The following is a 22765-nucleotide window of genomic DNA, read 5'->3' as shown; positions in this document are numbered from 1 at the left end:
CGGTCTTCTGGTCAGACTCCGGAGACGGGCACATCGTGCATCACTCCCTACCATTCTTCTCTCCAATGTCCAGTCTCTTGACAACAAGGTTGATGAAATCCGAGCAAGGGTAGCATTCCAGAGGGACATCAGAGACTGTAACGTTCTTTGCTTCACGGAAACATGGCTCACTGGAGAGACGTTATCGGAGTCGGTGCAGCCAGCTGGTTTCTCCACACATCGCGCCGACAGAAACAAACATCTTTCTGGTAAGAAGAGGGGCGGGGGCGTATGCTTCATCGTTAACGTGACGTGGTGTGGCCACAACAACATACAGGAACTCAAGTCCTTCTGTTCACCTGATTTAGAATTCCTCACAATCAAATGTCGACCGCATTATCTACCAAGGGAATTCTCTTCGATTATAATCACAGCCGTGTATATTCCCCCCCCCCAGGCAGACACATCGATGGCTCTGAATGAACTTTGTTTGACTCTTTGCAAACTGGAATCCATGTATCCGGAGGCTGCATTCATTGTAGCTGGGGATTTTAACAAGGCTAATCTGAAAACAAGACTCCCTAAATTGTATCAGCATATCGATTGCGCAACCAGGGCTGGAAAAACCTTGGATCATTGCTATTCTAACTTCCGCGACGCATATAAGGCCCTGCCCCGCTCTCCTTTCGGAAAAGCTGACCACGACTCCATTTTGTTGATCCCTGCCTACAGACAGAAACTAAAACAAGAAGCTCCCGCGCTGAGGTCTGTTCAACGCTGGTCCGACCAATCTGATTCCACACTCCAAGACTGCTTCCATCACGTGGACTGGGATATGTTTCGTATTGTGTCAGACAACAACATTGACGAATACGCTGATTCGGTGAGCGAGTTCATTAGAACGTGCGTTGAAGATGTCGTTCCCATAGCAACGATTAAAACATTCCCAAACCAGAAACCGTGGATGGATGGCAGCATTCGCGTGAAACTGAAAGCGTGAACCACTGCTTTTAATCAGGGCAAGGTGACTGGAAACATGACCAAATACAAACAGTGTAACTATTCCCTCCGCAAGGCAATCAAACAAGCTAAGCGTCAGTATAGAGACAAAGTAGAATCTCAATTCAACGGCTCAGACACAAGAGGTATGTGGCAGGGTCTACAGTCAATCACGGATTACAAAAAGAAAACCAGCCCCGTCACGGACCAGGATGTCTTGCTCCCAGGCAGACTAAATAACTTTTTTGCCCGCTTTGAGGACAATACAGTGCCACGGACACGGCCCGCAACTAAAACATGCGGACTCTCCTTCACTGCAGCCGACGTGAGGAAAACATTTAAACGTGTCAACCCTCGCAAGGCTGCAGGCCCAGACGGCATCCGCAGCCGCGCCCTCAGAGCATGTGCAGACCAGCTGGCTGGTGTGTTTACGGACATATTCAGTCAATCCCTATCCCAGTCTGTTGTTCCCACATGCTTCAAGAGGGCCACCATTGTTCCTGTTCCCAAGAAAGCTAAGGTAACTGAGCTAAACGACTACCGCCCCGTAGCACTCACTTCCGTCATCATGAAGTGCTTTGAGAGACTAGTCAAGGACCATATCACCTCCACCCTACCTGACACGCTAGACCCACTCCAATTTGCTTACCGCCCAAATAGGTCCACAGATGATGCAATCTCAACCACACTGCACACTGCCCTAACCCATCTGGACAAGAGGAATACCTATGTGAGAATGCTGTTCATCGACTACAGCTCGGCATTTAACACCATAGTGCCCTCCAAGCTCGTCATCAAGCACGAGACCCTGGGTCTCGACCCCGCCCTGTGCAACTGGGTACTGGACTTCCTGACGGGCCGCCCCCAGGTGGTGAGGGTAGGCAACAACATCTCCACCCCGCTGATCCTCAACACTGGGGCCCCACAAGGGTGCGTTCTGAGCCCTCTCCTGTACTCCCTGTTCACCCACAACTGCGTGGCCACGCACGCCTCCAACTCAATCATCAAGTTTGCGGACGACACAACAGTGGTAGGCTTGATTACCAACAACGACGAGACGGCCTACAGGGAGGAGGTGAGGGCCCTCGGAGTGTGGTGTCAGGAAAATAACCTCACACTCAACGTCAACAAAACTAAGGAGATGATTGTGGACTTCAGGAAACAGCAGAGGGAACACCCCCCTATCCACATCGATGGAACAGTAGTGGAGAGGGTAGTAAGTTTTAAGTTCCTCGGCGTACACATCACAGACAAACTGAATTGGTCCACCCACACAGACAGCATCGTGAAGAAGGCGCAGCAGGGCTGTATCACCGCCTGGTACGGCAACTGCTCCGCCCACAACCGTAAGGCTCTCCAGAGGGTAGTGAGGTCTCCAGGACACCTACACCACCCGATGTCACAGGAAGGCCATAAAGATCATCAAGGACAACAATCACCCGAGCCACTGCCTGTTCACCCCGCTATCATCCAGAAGGCGAGGTCAGTACAGGTGCATCAAAGCTGGGACCGAGAGACTGAAAAACAGCTTATATCTCAAGGCCATCAGACTGTTAAACAGCCACTGGAGTAGGCTGTTTAACATTGAGTGACTGCTGCCAACACACTGACTCAACTCCAGCCACTTTAATAATGGGAATTGATGGGAAATGATGTAAAATATATCACTAGCCACTTTAAACAATGCTACCTAATATGTTTACATACCCTACATTATTCATCTCATATGTATACGTATATACTGTACTCTATCATCTACTGCATCTTTATGTAATAAATGTATCACTAGCCACTTTAACTATGCCACTTTGTTTACATACTCATCTCATATGTATATACTGCACTCAATACCATCTATTGTATCTTGCCTATGCCGCTCTGTACCATCACTCATTCATATATCTTTATGTATATATTCTTTATCCCCTTACACTTGTGTCTATAAGGTAGTCGTTTTGGAATTGTTAGCTAGATTACTTGTTGGTTATTACTGCATTGTAGGAACTAGAAGCACAAGCATTTCGCTACACTCGCATTAACATCTGCTAACCATGTGTATGTGACAAATAACATTTTATTTTATTTGAAGGAGACGCAGTCTGTCTTCTAGAGATGAACGTTCTTTGGTGTGAAAAGTGCAAATCAATCCCAGAACAACAGCAAAGGACCTTGTGAAGATGCTGGAGGAAACCGGTACAAACGTATCTATATCCACAGTGAAATGTGTCCTATATCGACATAACCTGAAAGGCCGCTCAGCAAGGAAGAAGCCACTGCTCCAAAACCGCCATAAGAAAGCCAGACTACGGTTTGCAACTGCACATGGGGACAAAGATCGTACTTTTTGGAGAACTGTACTCTGGTCTGATGAAACAAAAATAGAACTGTTTGGCCATAACCAGTATGTTTGGAGGAAAAAGGGGGAGGTTTGCAAGCCGAAGAACACCATCCCAACCATGAAGCTCGGGGGTGGCAGCATCATGTTGTGGGGGTGTTTTGCTGCAGGAGGGACTGGTGCACTTCACAAAATAGAGGGCATCATGAGGGAGGACAATTATGTGGATACATTCAAACAACATCTCAAGACATCAGCCAGGAAGTTAATGCTTGATTGCAAATGGGTCTTCCAAATGGACAATGACCCCGATCATACTTACAAAGTTGTAGAAAAATAGCTTAACGACAACAAAGTCAAGGTATTGGAGTGGCCATCACAAAGCCCTGACCTCAATCCCATAGCAAATTTGTGGGCAGAACTGAAAAAGCGTGTGTGAGCAAGGGGGCTTACAAACCTGACTCAGTTATACCTGCTCTGTCAGGAGGAATGGGCCAAAATTCACCCAATTTATTGTGGGAAGCTTGTGGAAGGCTACCCGAAACATTTGACTGAAAATTTGTATTTGATGCTACCAAATACTAATTGAGTGTATGTAAACTTCTGACCCACTGGGAATGTGATGGAAGTAATACAAGCTGAAATAAATCATTCTCTCTACTATTATTCTGACATTTCACATTCTAAAAATAAAGTCGTGATCCTTACTGACCTAAGACAGGGTATATTTACTTGGATTAAATGTCAGGAATTGTGAAAAACTGAGTTTAAATGTATTTGGCTAAGGTGTATGTAAACTTCCAACTTCAACTGTATGTATGTATGTACAGTGGGGCAAAAAAGTATTTAGTCAGCCACCAATTGTGCAAGTTCTCCCACTTAAAAAGATGAGAGAGGCCTGTCATTTTCATCATAGGCACACTTCAACTATGACAGACAAAATGAGAAAAAAAATCCAGAAAATCACATTGTAGGATTTTTTATGAATTTATTTGCAAATTATGGTGGAAAATAAGTATTTGGTCACCTACAAACAAGCAAGATTTCTGGCTCTCACAGACCTATAACTTCTTCTTTAAGAGGCTCCTCTGTCCTCCACTCGTTACCTGTATTAATGGCACCTGTTTGAACTTGTTATCAGTATAAAAGACACCTGTCCACAACCTCAAACAGTCACACTCCAAACTCCACTATGGCCAAGACCAGAGAGCTGTCAAAGGACACCAGAAACAAAATTGTAGACCTGCACCAGGCTGGGAAGACTGAATCTGCAATAGGTAAGCAGCTTGGTTTGAAGAAATCAACTGTGGGAGCAATTGTTAGGAAATGGAAGACATACAAGACTACTGATAATCTCCCTCGATCTGGGGCTCCACGCAAGATCTCACCCCGTGGGGTCAAAATGATCACAAGAACGGTGAGCAAAAATCCCAGAACCACACGGGGGGACCTAGTGAATGACCTGCAGAGAGCTGGGACCAAAGTAACAAAGCCTACCATCAGTAACACACTACGCCGCCAGGGACTCAAATCCTGCAGTGCCAGACGTGTCCCCCTGCTTAAGCCAGTACATGTCCAGGCCCGTCTGAAGTTTGCTAGAGAGCATTTGGATGATCCAAAAGAAGATTGGGAGAATGTCATATGGTCAGTAAAAACTCAACTCGTCGTGTTTGGAGGACAAAGCATGCTGAGTTGCATCCAAAGAACACCATACCTACTGTGAAGCATGGGGGTGGAAACATCATGCTTTGGGGCTGTTTTTCTGCAAAGGGACCAGGACGACTGATCCATGTAAAGGAAAGAATGAATGGGGCCATGTATCGTGAGATTTTGAGTGAAAACCTCCTTCCATCAGCAAGTGCATTGAAGATGAAACGTGGCTGGGTCTTTCAGCATGACAATGATCCCAAACACACCGCCCGGGCAACGAAGGAGTGGCTTCGTAAGAAGCATTTGAAAGTCCGTGTTGCCCAGCAACAGCCCCAAAACATCACTGCTCTAGAGGAGATCTGCATGGAAGAATGGGCCAAAATACCAGCAACAGTGTGTGAAAACCTTGTGAAGACTTACAGAAAACGTTTGACCTCTGTCATTGCCAACAAAGGGTATATAACAAAGTATTGAGTTAAACTTTTGTTATTGACCAAATACTTATTTTCCACCATAATTTGCAAATAAATTCATAAAAAGTCCTACAATGTGATTTTCTGGATTTTTTTTTGTTCTTCTCATTTTGTCTGTCATAGTTGAAGTGTGCCTATGATGAAAATTATAGGCCTCTCTCATCTTTTTAAGTGGGAGAACTTCCACAACTGGTGGCTGACTAAATACTTTTTTGCCCGTCTTTATGTGGTGTAAGCCCAGCCAATTCCCCTAACCTCTATTGTCATGTCATTTTTCAGATGGTTGTGGTTTACTCAGAGATAGTCTTGGGTGATTCTATCAAAACTCAGAACCATCCTGTGCTGATTTTTTTGTAATCTTGTAACAGTAGTCTTGTTTATTTTGTTTCCTTAGCTGATATTTTGACCAATGCCTTCAACTGTCTATTTAGTATTTCTCTTGTGTGTTGAAGCAGTGCTAAAACATAGCCCAGATGGGATTTAATTCAAGATTAATTATTAATGGGACTTGCGAAGCAAACGTCATACGTCCCATTTTAAATAGTATTATTATTATTTGTAACGCTACTCCTCCAACATTTAAGCTAGAAAAGTCATAAATGGTCTGGAATAATGTGCTCGAATACAAATTTTTCATATCTTTTTTACTTTTTAAAATATTAAACTTTGTCATTTTTTAAATCCATCTTCATTCACTTTCATGGCATTTCCTCAAGATTATAAATGCCCCATTGTGATAGCATCACTTCCGACATTCCATTCACTGCAAATGCAACAATGTAACTTTTGACACAAATCAGCTTCTCTGCTATTCAAATCTTTAATTTGAACAAAAATATCTCATTCTGATACAAAATTACAGCTGTTTTTATAACTGCAACAACATTTTCTGTAACTTTATTTATAAACAATGGACATTTGTACCACTTCCCCAGCAAGTTAGACAGAACCTTAGAGCATTTGAAACCTTCCTCTATTTCTCTGCTTTTCAATTAAAAAATTGGAACAGATATCTTCTACCAATAAAAGTTTACAGCTGTTTCTCAGAATTTAGATTGACAAAAAGATAGCTAAGTGTCTCATCATTGAGCAGCCCAAATGGAGCCGTTGCTATGGATACTCACAGATGACAAGGTACAAATCTGTTGTTCTGCCCCTGAACAAGGCAGTTAACGCACTGTTCCTAGGCCGTCATTGAAAATAAGAATTTGTTATTAACTGTCTTGCCTAGTTAAATAAAGGTAGAATATTGTATATATTTTTTTAATGCAGAGGAGCACATGCGGCAGTGTAGTCAACAATGATGATGAGGATTAAGAGTGACCACAACTACTGACCAAAACCACACAACTACTGACCACAACCACAAAACTACTGACCACAACCACTGACCACAACCACATAACTCAACATAACTACTGAACTACACAATTGCTGAACCACACAACTAATGACCACAACTTCTGACCACAACTACTGAACTAGACAACTAATGACCACAACTACTGACCTCAACTACAAAACTACTGACCACTACTACTAACCACAATCACACAACTACTGATCACAGTTACTGAACCACAAACCTTCTGACCACAACCACACAACTACTGACAAAAACTAATGCCCACAACCACAAAACTACTTGCCACAGGACGACGACACCGATCCCGTAGAGGTTAATTGCTTAATTAACTTAGAACCACACCTGTGTGGAAGCACCTGCTTTCAATACACTTTGTATCCCTCATTTACTCAAGTGTTTCCATTATTTTGGCAGTTACATGTATATCTTTATGTAAGGTAATTAATGGTGGTTAATGTCCATGTGAAAGTGATTATTATTGGTAATGCATTTTACACAGCAGACAGTGTCATTGTATGTTTGCACTTTCCTCAGCTGTTTGTTAACCTTCTTGAAAGGATAGGACATCACTTAAACTGTATTCAGTTCTCTTTCAAACATGCATACTCATTACCACTGGGTGGCAGCAAAGTTCTACCAATACACAACATAATGCAGTCTAAATAAATTGATGGCTGTGAAAAGATATGAACCTCAAGCATGTTTACTTAACACTGAGTAAAGTATCATCTCTTTATCTATTACCAACCACACTATGTAATTTCACCCCTTTGCAACTTTATCAACGATTATTGGGGACTTTGATAGGCACTGATGCAACAATTTATGTGACTTTAATATCAATTCTACCCTCTTTCTACATTGTGTTTTCAAATTCTGAAGAAGTGTGGCGTGCACCATTTGACCCTTATTAAGTAATGATTGTGAGTCAGTCATTTGCCACTGCTTCATTATTTTCTCCCATGCGACATATTCAAATAATTTGCGAAAACTATACTGTGAGAAGAACTGTGCTCTTGTTGTTGTGTTATTCTTCATTATTTTCTCTTAATCCTTCTGTGCGACTCCAGGTAGGGAGTTTGGTTAGTTCTCTGCCCGCTTGTCTTCCTGGCCGAAACAACCCCAGAGTGTGGAGCTCAGGTCTGTAGCTCGGTGATGTACACATTCCCTGTGAAAAAAAATCCCAGCAAAATACTGCATGGCTCAGGGCTTGAAATTAGTCCACAATGTCTACATAAACAGACGCTGTAGCTGGCTGGAGCTCGTCTGGGCTGAACCAGCTCATTGAAAGGGCTTCTCCGCCAGCCTGGAAAAAGAGGGCAAGGAACTCTGATTATTGCTCCTCCATAATCCCACACCCTGGTCCTCTGTGTGCGTGTCTCCCTCTCTCTCTCTCTGTGTGTGTGTGCTCTCTGTTAACCCTCACTGAGATACCCCTCACCTTCCTGCATTGAGGGGACCAGAAACCTTCCTGTGGATAAGTTGCCTTGCCTTTTTGCCTTGACACAGGAAGATGAATAGCATAATTAGTGAAGGAATTTGGGCCCAACCTAGGTTAATTAGAACAAATAAATTGACTCGATTGGGGAAAGGTCACGGCACAGGACAGCTGTCACATGGAGCCTTCAAAAACTCACACAACATGACGGCTGCTAGAGGGGAAATGAACACCTCTCTCTGTCCAACATTTTTGTGTCTCTCTTGTTTTTCTCTCTTCACCCCTTCTCTCAACACTTGGGCTGTGACGCTGAGCTGTGTAGTGCATTAGGAGAGGCTGCATCTCTTCTTAACGCCAATGTTTCCATTCTGGTGTGTGTGTGTGTGTGTGTGTGTGTGTGTGTGTGTGTGTGTGTGTGTGTGTGTGTTTATGTTCAGAGAGTGCCTGCTCAGTGTGAGATGCCAGGTAGCGGGGGGAGGAGGAGGGGTGTGGGAACCACAGGGCAGACTGGGAACCTGTGGAAAGTGATGGATTCCTGACCCAGGAGAGCTCTATCTCTCACTGCTGCCCCCGGCCTGTCTGCGGCCTGCCCCCGGCCTGTCTGCGGCCTGCCCCCGGCCTGTCTGCGGCCTGCCCCCGGCCTGTCTGCGGCCTGCCCCCGGCCTGTCTGCGGCCTGCCCCCGGCCTGTCTGCGGCCTGTCCCCGGCCTGTCTGCGGCCTGCCCCCGGCCTGTCTGCGGCCTGTCTGCGGCCTGCCCCCGGCCTGTCTGCGGCCTGCCCCCGGCCTGTCTGCGGCCTGCCCCCGGCCTGTCTGCGGCCTGTCCCCGGCCTGTCTGCGGCCTGCCCCCGGCCTGTCTGCGGCCTGCCCCCGGCCTGTCCGGCCTGCCCCCGGCCTGTCTGCGGCCTGTCCGCGGCCTGTCCGCGGCCTGTCCGCGGCCTGTCTGCGGCCTGTCTGCGGCCTGCCTGCGGCCTGTCTGCGGCCTGTCTGCGGCCTGCCCCCGGCCTGTCTGCGGCCTGCCCGCGGCCTGTCTGCGGCCTGCCCCCGGCCTGTCTGCGGCCTGTCTGCGGCCTGGCTGTCTTGACCGACTTGCACCGCAACACTCCTCATTTCACTTTTACAGTACCTCTTCCAAACAAGCAGTAAATCAGGACACCACAGTTGCTTTTCTGCATTGAAAAATTAAATGTAAATGCCCTTGATGTCGACTTTGCAATAGAAGGTTACCATTGTATAACTAGGGTTTGTTGAAGTAGCTTAGTCTAGCCCCCCCCCCCTCCAATCCATGATATAATCCATGATATATGGCCGAGAGTAGAGTTGACCGATTTTTTTTTTTACACCTTTATTTAAGTATTGCTGTTACATTGCACAACCTTCAATGTTATGTCAAAATTAGCGGGCTGCGCGCTAATAGCGTTTCAAACCTCACTCACTCTGAGACTTGGAGTAGTTGTTCCCCTTGCTCTGCATGGTATATGAAATACAAATGGTATAGAGAGAAATAGTCGTATAAATACTATATTAACTATAACCTAAAACTTCTTACCTGGGAATAATGAAGACTCATGTTAAAAGGAACCACCAGCTTTCATATATTCTCATGTTCTGAGCAAGGATCTTAAACGTTAACTTTCTTACATGGAACATATTGCACTTTTACTTTCTTCTCCAACACTTTGTTTTGCATTATTTAAACCAAATTGAACATGTTTCATTATTTATTTGAGTATTATATTAAGTTAAAATAAGTGTTCATTCAGTATTGTTGTAATTGTCATTATTACAAATACATTAAAATTTTTTTTTTAAATGTTTAAAAAAAAATCGGATGATTAATCAGTATCGGCTTTTTTTGTCCTCCAATAATCAGTATCGGCGTTGAAAAATCATAATCGGTCGACCTCCAGCCGAGAGAGGGTTAAAAGTAAGCCCTCGAAGAATAAGAATGACTAAATTTCTTTACATTTTGCAATGGGACTCAGTTTCAGGTGTGTAAGGCTCATAGATCCATCATCACCAAGTGTACACTGCTTACATCAGCATGCTTACATCAGCTGGTTAATAATGGGCATTAATTGAATTTGTGATCCAGACTGGAATTAATACACTGATAATCTGAGTAATGCACTAATATAAAATATTTATATAGTGTTATTTAAGGGAAAACAATGTGGTTGCAGATGTATATGAATTGGCTATAGAAACACGTATAGAGCAGCTGATGCTGACTTACCCGCGCGGCCCATTCTGTACCTACAGCATGTTTTCTGCAGACCTCTTTTTAATGACCTAATCGTCTAAATGAGTAAATTGTGCAATTCATCGGCAAGATTCTCAACACAGCCATTGCCTGCTGCACAACATACCAACCTTCTGTAAACACATGAACAAACCTGCTGGACCCTGCAGGGGGACATTAGCTCACCCCCCCCCCCCCCCCCTCCAATACATAGCTGGACCAGGTGTTGCACAGAATCACTTTACTAGGTCACAGCTCTGACCATGCTTCCGGCGAGATAGGACAGGGGTCAGACTCCCCCGGGCCTGGGTGTGGGGATGCAGAGTCGCCCGTGGTGCAAGGCCCAGGTTTACCCCGCGCTAGTCCCAGAAATCCCCCCCTCAGCAGCACCCAGTGCAGGGGAACAACTATGGCCTTTGTTGGCCGCCCAGTGGATCTCTCACACACAGTTAACATAGACTTTTCCCACTGCCTCTGCCAAGAGTCTGAAGTCATTTAATGAAGTGGCGCTGAGTTTGGAAGAAGCCAGTGTGCTCGCTCTGACAGAATGGAAAATGTCTGCGCTATGTAGCGAGCAGCAGGAGGAGTGTGTCCTGATACCCAGTCACCTCCACACCGCCGAGCACAAGAAACACATTCAGACCAAGGAGCACTTGTGCGTGCACACACACACACACACACACACACACACACACACACACACACACACACACACACACACACACACAGCACCGGTTAAGTTTCGACACACCTACTCCAGTGTTTTTCTTATGGACAGCCACAGGAAAGGAAGACCCAGAGTTACCACTACTGCAAAGGATAAGTTCAATAGAGTTACCAGCCTCAGTCATTGCAGCCCAAATAAATGCTTCAGAGTTCAAGTAGACACATCTCAACATTTGTTCAGAGGACACTGCGTGAATCAGATTGGATTAAATTATTTTTTCCCCTCATCTGTGTCTCTACGGACAATTCCTTCGACCTCATGGCTTGGTTATTGTTCTGACATGCACTGTCAACTGTGGGACCTTATATAGACAGGGGAGTGCCTTTCCAAATCATGTCCAATCAATTGAATTTGCCACAGGTGGACTCCAATCAAGTTGCAGAAACATCTCAAGGATGATCAATGGTGATCAATGGTACAGGATGCACCTGAGCTCAATTTCGAGTCTCATAGCAAAAGGTCTGAGTACTTATGTAAATAAGCTATTTCAGTTTTACATTTTTTATAAATTTGTAAAAATGTCTTAACCTGTTTTCACTTTGTTATTATGGGGTATTGTATGTAGACTTGAGGCTGGGTGGTTATTGGTTACTGTACTGTGGAATGCTCCCGACTGTCACTGTAAGCCCTACATCAGTGGCTGAAAATTGACTCAGCAGCTGCTGAAGCCTCATGCTCCAAACCTGAGCGTACAACCTGAACACTGAAGAATAACACAATGTTTCTACTCAACTCAACAGCTACAACATTCCCTTCATGGTGAAGTTTCAAAGAATGCCTTGTGTTGATTTTGTTTGGCATTGTTGGCAGTTATGTCCCTAGTCAATCATAGTAGGCCTGCTTATAGGCAAGTATATGGCTCCAGTGATCTCTTTGTTTATCTGTGCACAGCTTTATCTTTTCATGTCCATTTGTATGTGTGTGTGTGTGTGTGTCTATATATACACTGCTCAAAAAAATAAAGGGAACACTTAAACAACACAATGTAACTCCAAGTCAATCACACTTCTGTGAAATCAAACTGTCCACTTAGGAAGCAACACTGATTGACAATACATTTCACATGCTATTGTGCAAATGGAATAGACAACAGGTGGAAAATATAGGCAATTAGCAAGACACCCCCAATAAAGGAGTGGTTCTGCAGGTGGTGACCACAGACCACTTCTCAGTTCCTATGCTTCCTGGCTGATGTTTTGGTCACTTTTGAATGCTGGCGGTGCTTTCACTCTAGTGGTAGCATGAGACGGAGTCTACAACCCACACAAGTGGCTCAGGTAGGACAGCTCATCCAGGATGGCACATCAATACGAGCTGTGACAAGAAGGTTTGCTGTGTCTGTCAGCGTAGTGTCCAGAGCATGGAGGCGCTACCAGGAGACAGGCCAGTACATCAGGAGACGTGGAGGAGGCCGTAGGAGGGCAACAACCCAGCAGCAGGACCGCTACCTCTGCCTTTGTGCAAGGAGGAGCAGGAGGAGCACTGCCAGACCCCTGCAAAATGACCTCCAGCAGGCCACAAATGTGCATGTGTCTGCTCAAACAGTCAGAAACAGACTCCATGAGGGTGGTATGAGGGCCCGACGTCCACAGGTGGGGGTTATGCTTACAGCCCAACACCGTGCAGGACGTTTGGCATTTGCCAGATAACACCAAGATTGGCAAATTCGCCACTGGCGCCCTGTGCTCTTCACAGATGAAAGCAGGTTCACACTGAGCACATGTGACAGACGTGACAAAGTCTGGAGACGCCGTGGAGAACGTTCTGCTGCCTGTAACATCCTCCAGCATGACCGGTTTGGCGGTGGGTCAGTCATGGTGTGGGGTGGCATTTCTTTGGGGGGCCGCACTGCTCGCCAGAGGTAGCCTGACTACCATTAGGTACCGAGATGAGATCCTCAGACCCCTTGTGAGACCATATGCTGGTGCGGTTGGCCCTTGGTTCCTCCTAATGCAAGAAAATGCTAGACCTCATGTGGCTGGATTGTGTCAGCAGTTTCTGCAAGAGGAAGGCATTGATGCTATGGACTGGCCCGCCCGTTCCCCAGACCTGAATCCAATTGAGCACATCTGGGACATCCTGTCTCGCTCCATCCACCAACGCCACGTTGCACCACAGACTGTCCAGGAGTTGGCGGATGCTTTAGTCCAGGTCTGGGAGGAGATCCCTCAGGTTACCATCCGCCACCTCATCAGGAGCATGCCCAGGCGTTGTGGGGAGGTCATACAGGCACGTGGAGGCCACACACACTACGGAGCCTCATTTTGACTTGTTTTAAGGACATTACATCAAAGTTGGATCAGCCTGTAGTGTGGTTTTCCACTTTAATTTTGAGCGTGACTCCAAATCCAGACCTCCATGGGTTGATAAATTTGATTTCTATTGATATTTTTTGTGTGATTTTGTTGTCAGCACATTCAACTATGTAAAGAAGAAAGTATTTAATAAGAATATTCCATTCATTCAGATCTTGGATGTGTTATTTTAGTGTTCCCTTTATTTTTTTGAGCAGTGTATATATATTTATTTTTTTACTGACTGTATCTGTGTGTATGTATTTAGTCCTTTTCAACTGTCTATTCACTCAGCTATCCGTGTGCAGATTGTAGTCATTTTTTCTATTCTATTGTGCAGCTGTCCGTTATTTCAAACACTCAAGTGTCATTTGCCTCTGATTTCATCCCTTTCTTCCTCTCCTCTTTCTATTGGTGCGCTGGCGTACAGTGCTCTTCTTGATCTCATTGAGGGTGTATCAGCAGGCGGATTCATTATTTTCTTTCCTAAAAGCACGTTTTTTTTCTTCCATAGCAGCTGTAAGCCCCTTTTTAAAGCCACGCACAATGTGTTTTTGTCCCTCATCCTGCTTTTCAGTGAAGAGTGCGGGAGCCGGGGTCTCTCTCTCTCTCGCTGCATCTGCGGGTGTGAGGCGGTCCCGGACCCCTGGGGCATAATGAAGCATGCCCACAATATTAGAATGAAATGTAATAATTAATGGCGGCCTCGGCGAGGTGCACGTGGCCAGTGGTTCGCCTTGCGCCCAGCAGCTCCAGATAGCCTCCTGCTGCCCAGCCTCCAAAACAATGCACCGTCCCGGTCCACTTACCCAGCTCCACTCCAACACACTTGTTGTTGTCCCATCTTGTCCCATTCTCCCTACCGCTGGCTTTTCAAAGTAAATTTGCAGTGGCTAGTCGCCTGTATCATATGAAAGGGATACAAGGCAAACAGCTCTTACAGATTGTCTACTTGGCATTCCTTCATACCTCCTGTATCAATATATTTCAGCTTCTTTAAGGGGAATTATATTTACAGCTGGAGATGTTACCTTCCATAGTTTGGCTGTTATGACTGATTCATTATGTGCATTCCATGCCGGGTTCCTCGTGATCATTAAATGGTATGGTCATCCCTAATAAATAAATCAGGGGAGAGTTGAGAGTGACCAGTCACTCTGCAGCTTCTCCATGCCCTTCACTTTTACTGAGATCCTGAGAAAACACTAGCACAGAGCATGAATTAGTGCTACTGTACATGTCCACTCCAGCCTGGGAGTTGGATACATTAACTTTATAAGGAGTCACAAAGAGCATATGAAATGCCCTCTCTGTGCCTACTGGCTCCCTGAGAGTGACAGAAGTATGCTTGCTTGGATGGTTGGTTGGTGATGGAAATGCTCATTTTAATGCCTGGTTCTTTGAAGAGCTCTGGTCTGAATTCTGTTCTTGTATGACATTATGTGGTGTGAATGCTGGTAGTTTAGGATGGAAGGCAGCAGGGATGGGGTGAGCGAACAGAGCCTTGATTGATCCCACAGACCTCAGAGCTTCCATGTAAGGGTTAGTGTGTGTCTTGTGGTTTTTGCATGCAGGAGACACTGGTCGGCATGGGACAATGCGTAATGGAAAAGACCAACTCCATCACTCTTCTTCCTCCCCAGAGTCTTTCCACCTCCCAGATGTCCCCTTTGATGGTGGCTGCATGGCGCCCTGGCCGATTAGACAAAATAATTATGCTAATGAGTATGTACGTGTTCTGGAACGCGTCACCATGGAGACCAGGGGTCTGTTGGACGAGCCCCCGTGTCTCCCGTCTGTCTGGCTGTTTTTCTGGGATGATGGATGATGCAGGGAGATGGACGTGTCCTGCAAGTGCACACATGTGTCTGACTGGGGAAGACATGGAAAAGGTGATGGATCCATTCAGAAGGGGGACCCTATAGGGCCTCACATGTCATCGATGTGAAAAGAAGCTGATTGTCAACGGCCTGAGAAATTGAGATGGATTATTTTAATGAGCAACAGGTTGTCCATGGATGCATTATGTCCCTGGTCCAAGTTCATTCCCACAGTCGCCTTATGCTCTTCTCTCAGGTGACCTCGGACTGGGACTCCATTTAAGTTCACAGACCTAATGGCTCGTCAGGAGAGATGCTATCTAGCTCAACCTTACACAATGAGCACTCCTGATTGGCTGACACACACTGGGTACTTCTGATGTGAGCTGGCTCACCTCTCTGACGTCCGTGGCTTTTCCACCCAGCTTTAAGAGTTAACAGCGGTGTGGTGACTCTAGAAAGCATAGAGAGCTGTGTGTGTGGGGATTTAGTGTATGTGGAGTTCCGTCTCCTCTGAGGCTGTCCAGTCTGTCTGATATACACTTTATAAGGGGCTTGGAAGAAGAGGGAGGGATGGAGAAAGAAATCTAAGTGTGCTTAGAGTGTGCCAGTTCACCAGTTTGGTGGTCTTCTTCTGAAGGTTGTTAATTAGTGCAGAATGCAGACTACAGTTCTACTGCCAGCTCTGATGAAAAGAGAGAAGGGAGAGGGAGAGCTGGAGAAAGAGAGAGAGAGCGCAGGGGAAAACTGAATGGCTGCCAAGACTGAGGAATTTGTGATAGGTTCAGAGTGGTTCCAAATGCCGGAGTGGAGCGTGGAGACTCCCAGTGCTTAATGCCTCCTGACCCGTGTGTTTGCAGCAGGCCCACTAGCCACACAGAGCAGAGCAGGCACAGCACAGCGGCTTTGTTTACATCAAGGGAGGGGAGACAGGGAGGCCCACACGGACTCCTGCATTGACCACACATCAATCTCCATCTGCCGGCCTCGGGGACGAAGACTCTCACTGAAAGCACCAGCCTTGAATTTGTTTAGGGCTTTTGTTTCCTTCCACATGGAAATGCATGTTTATGCATATTTCAAATTTGTGAGCAGAACATGATGATGAGTTTTACTGTACTCCTGACACTTTGTGAAGTTGGAACCAAATGGATGATGCCACCACAACCATGTGACTGTGTAGCTAACAGATTACTGTACAACTGACCACACAGTATCACCATGTTAAATCCACTACCCCTAGATCCCCCTAGAGACCACTTCAAACTGACTAGAACTCCTGTTTTGGTCCCTGCTGAACATGGCACGTCTTTACATACTTCAACAGCTATTAGATGAGGATAGCTCTGCTAGATGCAGAATTGTTTTAGCAGAAATGTGTTTGGAATAATCCAGGGTTTGCACCTGTACTCTAATTTCTGTAATCACTGACATATTAACAATTTCTAGCAGGCTTAAAGGCCACATAAGCATTTTATCAAAGGCCTTCACCCAAAACCTGCCTCCGAGGGACAACAACACAAAATGAAAAATGTCACAATGGATTGGATTTGAAAATCCAACAATTGTATTGGAAGGGGGTGGCGTTCAGGAGCTGTGTGGGGTTGTCCATGTGGGTGTTTGGTTCTCCTCTGTGTCTTTCTCACTCAATCAGTAAAAAAAGCACATCCCCTTAATTATCAAAATAGCCTTTCCAGACTCTGAAGTCAGGAGGACTTCGAGTTCGGTGTCAGCCAGACTAATTTCTCTCTGCCAGACCTTATAAAAGCAACAACACCACCCTGCAGGGCCCCACGCCACCACACTCAGGCAGGCCGGGCCCAGTGGCTAGAATGGAAAAGGGCATTGTGTCATTCTAGTTGCGAAGAAGAGGATGCAGGAGAAGTTACTGTAGCAGGCCGGCTCAGGCTGCCTGATGTGTTCCTGTAGCATGTTGTTTGTTTATTGATCATCATTGTTTTCTCTCTCGGCTCTCCCTGACAGTCCCAGCCACCTGCTTGTCCTCTCGCGCGGTATCATCATACCTTCTAGACTCGTTCATCATTCTTCTTCTCATCGAAAATATATTTATTTGTGTACAATGGGAACTTTGACTGTCCTATCAGAAATTAGCACACACACACTCTTTCTCACTGAAACACATCCACACTCCTGTATAGACAGTACAAAAGCTCTCTATCCCTGGCCTATTTCATTTGCAATGTTTTGTGTGAAAGACTGCAGACAGTGCTGGAGGGGGGTCTTGTGAGTGCAGCAGCAGGCCCTCTGCCCTGCATATGGCTAGCGCTGGTTTCCCGGGACACAAGTGCTGCGTGTGGCTGGAGGGTGGTGGGGCGGCCGGCGATGGAGGGGCAGCCGAGGGGCAATCGAGGCTGGGCGGCCGGTCTATGGGCCTCGTGTCCCCATTACCACCTCCAGCCATGGACAGCATCTGCGCCCTGCTTTGCATGCTAAACACACCCCGCAGAGAGGGCGTCTACAGTACACTATGGGGCTACGGGCTGAAGAAAAGCATTCCTGAGGCTGTTCCGTGTTGGGAGGTGGAACTCTTCAAGTGTCTCTCTCTCTCCCTGTGATGAATGCGCAACTGCTGACAATACTAGCTGTAGTAATGTCCTCCCTCACTCATATGGGTAAAACATTTAATTTCTATTTTTGTTTATATGACGTTCCTAAGCCTATTCCTCAGGTGAAGCAGCCCAGGAAGTTGTCAGAGTTGTCCTTAGCTGGCGTTAGAGGTCGTTCCATTGTGTTGAAAGGAAAAACACAGAGAGAACACACACGCCTAATGTTATGGTATTGTTTTTCCATGGTTTTCTCTTTTGTCCCTTTTCCTTCCATTATTGTAACTGTTAGGTCACCCCTGCTCAGTAACAATGTGGCAAACACCAAGCACATGTCACGTCATGTGAGTCAGCTGACCAGGAATGGCTGGCGTGTGCCACAGGTTACAGTCAGGCTGACAGACACTACCCAAAGGAAACACACACACACACACACACACACACACACACACACACACACACACACACACACACACACACACACACACACACACACGGGGTATTTAGTTAATTTTTTGAATTCCATGCATTAAGCTTGTGTTTACTTGTCATGTGAGGAACAACTGTCTGCTGGGAAGACATAAGGCCAAAATATTCAGAAATGTTGGGTTGTTGAGAGAATATCAAGGAGAACTTTTAAGGATAATATTTAACAGACGTTGTACTTAGGCTTGGATTGTCATGTTATTCCTGTTTTCTCTGGAGATGATTTTGGGGTTACCAAATGTCTCTGTTACTCCAGTCACTAGGTAAATGTAGGCCTATATGACTCTTGGATGAAACTGTAGATCTATTGAAAGCAGTTTGCCATTATTCGGTGCGTTCTCTGAGACCTCACTCTTATACTCAGAATTGTTTCTGTAATCTGTAAGCATCAGCAGATGGGGGGGGGGGGGGTCATTGGAGTTGTTGGATGCTCTCACCTTCATTATCATCTTCATGTAATTGCTTACAATCACATGAATCATTAAGACCTTTTATTTCAATACCTATGAAGACATGGTTCTTAGTTTCCTCCATCCATTGATATGTTGAGTACTGCTTGGCACATTTGGTTCCCATAACCCCCAATAGGATCCCGGCAGAATGACTCTTCCTTCCCTGTCTCATTCCCGTTTCATACCCATAGCTCCTTCAGTCTCCAAGCTGGAAACCTAAACTGTGTAGAGTCTTTATTTTTCATCTTGATGTTTCAGCTAGAAATCTAATGAAAAGTGACAGCTGTTATTACAGAGATGGCTTCCATTAGCAACCACTGCACTACTCCTGTGATTCTCTAAATGTCCTTTTCCATTCTGAGGGCCTTTTTTCTCCCACATAACTAAATTGTGGAAGATTGCTCTCTTTTTGTAACTTTGTGTGTAATAATAAACGTAGGAAATTAATACTTTTGTCCCACTTAATGTTCACATTATACATATCAGGAGTAAGTACATTACTTGCGTCTTGAGTTTCAAAGGGACCATCTTGAACGTATCCACAGGAGAGATGATTGAGGTATTTCCATACCATTATGCCAATCACGACAACACAAAATATATGTATTTTCATTCCCCTAATGAAATTGTTATTTTTATCTTGCTGCTTGACTTTGAATACATACAGGGATAGACTTATTTGCATTTAAAAAAAAAATACTAGCAGCTATATGTACAATTTTACTTTACCTTTATTTAACTAGGCACAGTTAAGAACAAAGTCTTATTTTAAATGACAGCCTAGGATTACAGTGCCTTGCGAAAGTATTCGGCCCCCTTGAACTTTGCGACCTTTTGCCACATTTCAGGCTTCAAACATAAAGATATAAAACTGTATTTTTTTGTGAAGAATCAACAACAAGTGGGACACAATCATGAAGTGGAACGACATTTATTGGATATTTCAAACTTTTTAAACAAATAAAAAACTGAAAAATTGGGCGTGCAAAATTATTCAGCCCCTTTACTTTCAGTGCAGCAAACTCTCTCCAGAAGTTCAGTGAGGATCTCTGAATGATCCAATGTTGACCTAAATGACTAATGATGATAAATACAATCCACCTGTGTGTAATCAAGTCTCCGTATAAATGCACCTGCATTGTGATAGTCTCAGAGGTCCGTTAAAAGCGCAGAGAGCATCATGAAGAACAAGGAACACACCAGGCAGGTCCGAGATACTGTATATTGCACAAATCTGGCCTTTATGGAAGAGTGGCAAGAAGAAAGCCATTTCTTAAAGATATCCATAAAAAGTGTCGTTTAAAGTTTGCCACAAGCCACCTGGGATACACACCAAACATGTGGAAGAAGGTGCTCTGGTCAGATGAAACCAAAATTGAACTTTTTGGCAACAATGCAAAACGTTATGTTTGGCGTAAAAGCAACACAGCTGAACACACCATCCCCACTGTCAAACATGGTGGTGGCAGCATCATGGTTTGGGCCTGCTTTTCTTCAGCAGGGACAGGGAAGATGGTTAAAATTGATGGGAAGATGGATGAAGCCAAATGCAGGACCATTCTGGAAGAAAACCTGATGGAGTCTGCAAAAGACCTGAGACTGGGATGGAGATTTGTCTTCCAACAAGACAATGATCCAAAACATAAAGCAAAATCTACAATGGAATGGTTCAAAAATAAACATATCCAGGTGTTAGAATGGCCAAGTCAAAGTCCAGACCTGAATCCAATCGAGAATCTGTGGAAAGAACTGAAAACTGCTGTTCACAAATGCTCTCCATCCAACCTCACTGAGCTCGAGCTGTTTTGCAAGGAGGAATGGGAAAACATTTCAGTCTCTCGATGTGCAAAACTGATAGACATACCCCAAGCGACTTACAGCTGTAATCGCAGCAAAAGGTGGCGCTACAAAGTATTAACTTAAGGGGGCTGAATAATTTTGCACGCCCAATTTTTCAGTTTTTGATTTGTTAAAAAAGTTTGAAATATCCAATAAATGTCGTTCCACTTCATGATTGTGTCCCACTTGTTGTTGATTCTTCACAAACAAATACAGTTTTATGTCTTTATGTTTGAAGCCTGAAATGTGGCAAAAGGTCGCAAAGTTCAAGGGGGCCGAATACTTTCGCAAGGCACTGTAGGTTAACTACCTTGTTCAGGGGCAGAACGACAGATTTTTTTTACTTTGTCAGCTCGGGGATTTGATCTTGCAACCTTTTGGTTACAAGTCCTAAGCTCTAACCACCCCACATGAGGTTTTAACAAAGAATTACAGAAATTGGTTGATCTACAGTAGACCTATGTGTGATCTCAATGTAGAATTTGACCTGTAAGTGTATTTTTGATCATACATTTAACTGTAACATGATGTATGAAATTGGAATGTTCAAGTATGTGTAATGGAAATTTGTTACATTAGTACTGTAGCCTATATTCCGATTTGATTAGAATTACGACATGTACAGTGCACATGTAGTGGTCAGTGCTATCAGGGATCCTTGGGATCTCACTACCCTTAAACATAACATAACCCTTACCTAGCCCTAACCTTAACCCATACCTTAACCATTTTAGAGATCAACTTCAATAGGGTGACTTCAGACTTGGGACATCCCAAGGATAGCAAGGACCATAAAATGTAACCACCATAGTTATCCCATATGGGACTTCAGTTTCACATTTTAGTTTAAACCCTAATCTGACACACCTGATTTTCAGGGGGGGACCTTGTCATAGAGTACAGCCATGTGAATAATGACACCATAGTCACCCTTTACCCCAGGTGGCAAATGTGAAGAATATGATAACAATACAGACTGCTACACTTTCCTCATCAACAGACCTATGTTGTATGTCTTATTTAATTGCGGCTTTGACGAGCAGATGCCTAGTATAAGAGAAGAGGGGCCATTCAGCCTTTGTATAATTACAACTCGACACAATTATGATCCCATTTTGAGACCCCCTCTAATCTTAGTCGGGTGCCTTTTTAGACCGGCCAAAGAATGAGCTTTATGATGTTTTAAAAGCACACAGACTGGGTGGGTGCTCCAGACGGCAGTCGTTGGAAACTCCTGTAAAACAGTCTCTCCTTAAAGGGGATGCATTTTTTTTTACTTTGCTGTTTGAGAGTTGACTTGGTGTTTTCAAACAGGAATGCTGCCTGTGCGTGTCTGCTGCAGTTCATATGTGTCCGATTAATGCTGATGAAAACACCCTTAAAGCGTGGAACAAAACAAACACCAATAAAAGGGTAACAATACAATTTACATTGAGATTCTCGAGCATTGCCAATGAACAACAGAACCCTCCATGGAATCCTCTGCGTCATTTGGTTACATTTACTGTATGGTGGTTTACATTGAATGTTAGCCTTGATTTTGCTCTTTGAATTCTGTTAGATTTCCATTGAAGCTAGTAATTTGGGTTATTCTATATCCATATGTAGCTGTTTAATGTCCCTTTCAATCGCCTGTATGGTGCCAGGGTACTGCATGGCATTGGAAAGGAGAACCAAGCACTCATTTCCATCCCTGTGTGTGTGGCTCTTCTAGTGAATAGATTCACAGACAAGGGAATACTGCTCATATCTATAAAATATTTTCTCATATTACTCCTGTTTCTTCCTAGATGCCTGTTGAATGTTGATGGGAAAACTCAGTGTCATATTTGTGCATATGACGAGGAAACAGTTAGATCCAATAGATACATTTGGGATTCACATAGGCATCCTTCATTGTTACGTTCAATATTTTCTCTTCTCTTTTTCAGGGCTGTTCTGAGTGTTTTCAACAATAGTTTTGTGCCTTTTTCCCCTTCCTTTAAAGTCACGGTTCTTTGAAACCAAAGTCTGGATAGAAGCCAACTTTATTTTTGCTCTGTAATTTTCCATTTTTCCAAGGGCACAACTCAATCAGATAGAGATATGACTGTTCTGTTATATA

At 44.6% G+C, this 22765-nt stretch overlaps 2 protein-coding genes across 2 annotated transcripts in view; both read left to right on the top strand.

Moving 5' to 3' along the window:
• The window catches only part of ccnd2a (cyclin D2, a), a 278864-nt gene that overhangs the window by 9895 nt on the left and 246204 nt on the right, over positions 1-22765 (top strand). The gene's annotated exons all lie outside the window — the stretch shown is intronic.
• LOC118936857 (keratin-associated protein 10-8-like) lies at positions 6535-9321 on the top strand. Its single transcript, XM_036934360.1, has 2 exons — positions 6535-6570; positions 8785-9321. Exons 1-2 carry the CDS (start codon positions 6535-6537, stop codon positions 9319-9321), a joined length of 573 nt encoding a protein of 190 aa, XP_036790255.1.

Source organism: Oncorhynchus mykiss, chromosome 2 (assembly GCF_013265735.2).
Source record: "Oncorhynchus mykiss isolate Arlee chromosome 2, USDA_OmykA_1.1, whole genome shotgun sequence".
NCBI classification, from domain to species: Eukaryota; Metazoa; Chordata; class Actinopteri; order Salmoniformes; family Salmonidae; genus Oncorhynchus; species Oncorhynchus mykiss.
The sequence above is the reverse complement of the archived record's forward strand: the minus strand, read 5'-3'. Positions and strand labels throughout refer to the sequence as shown.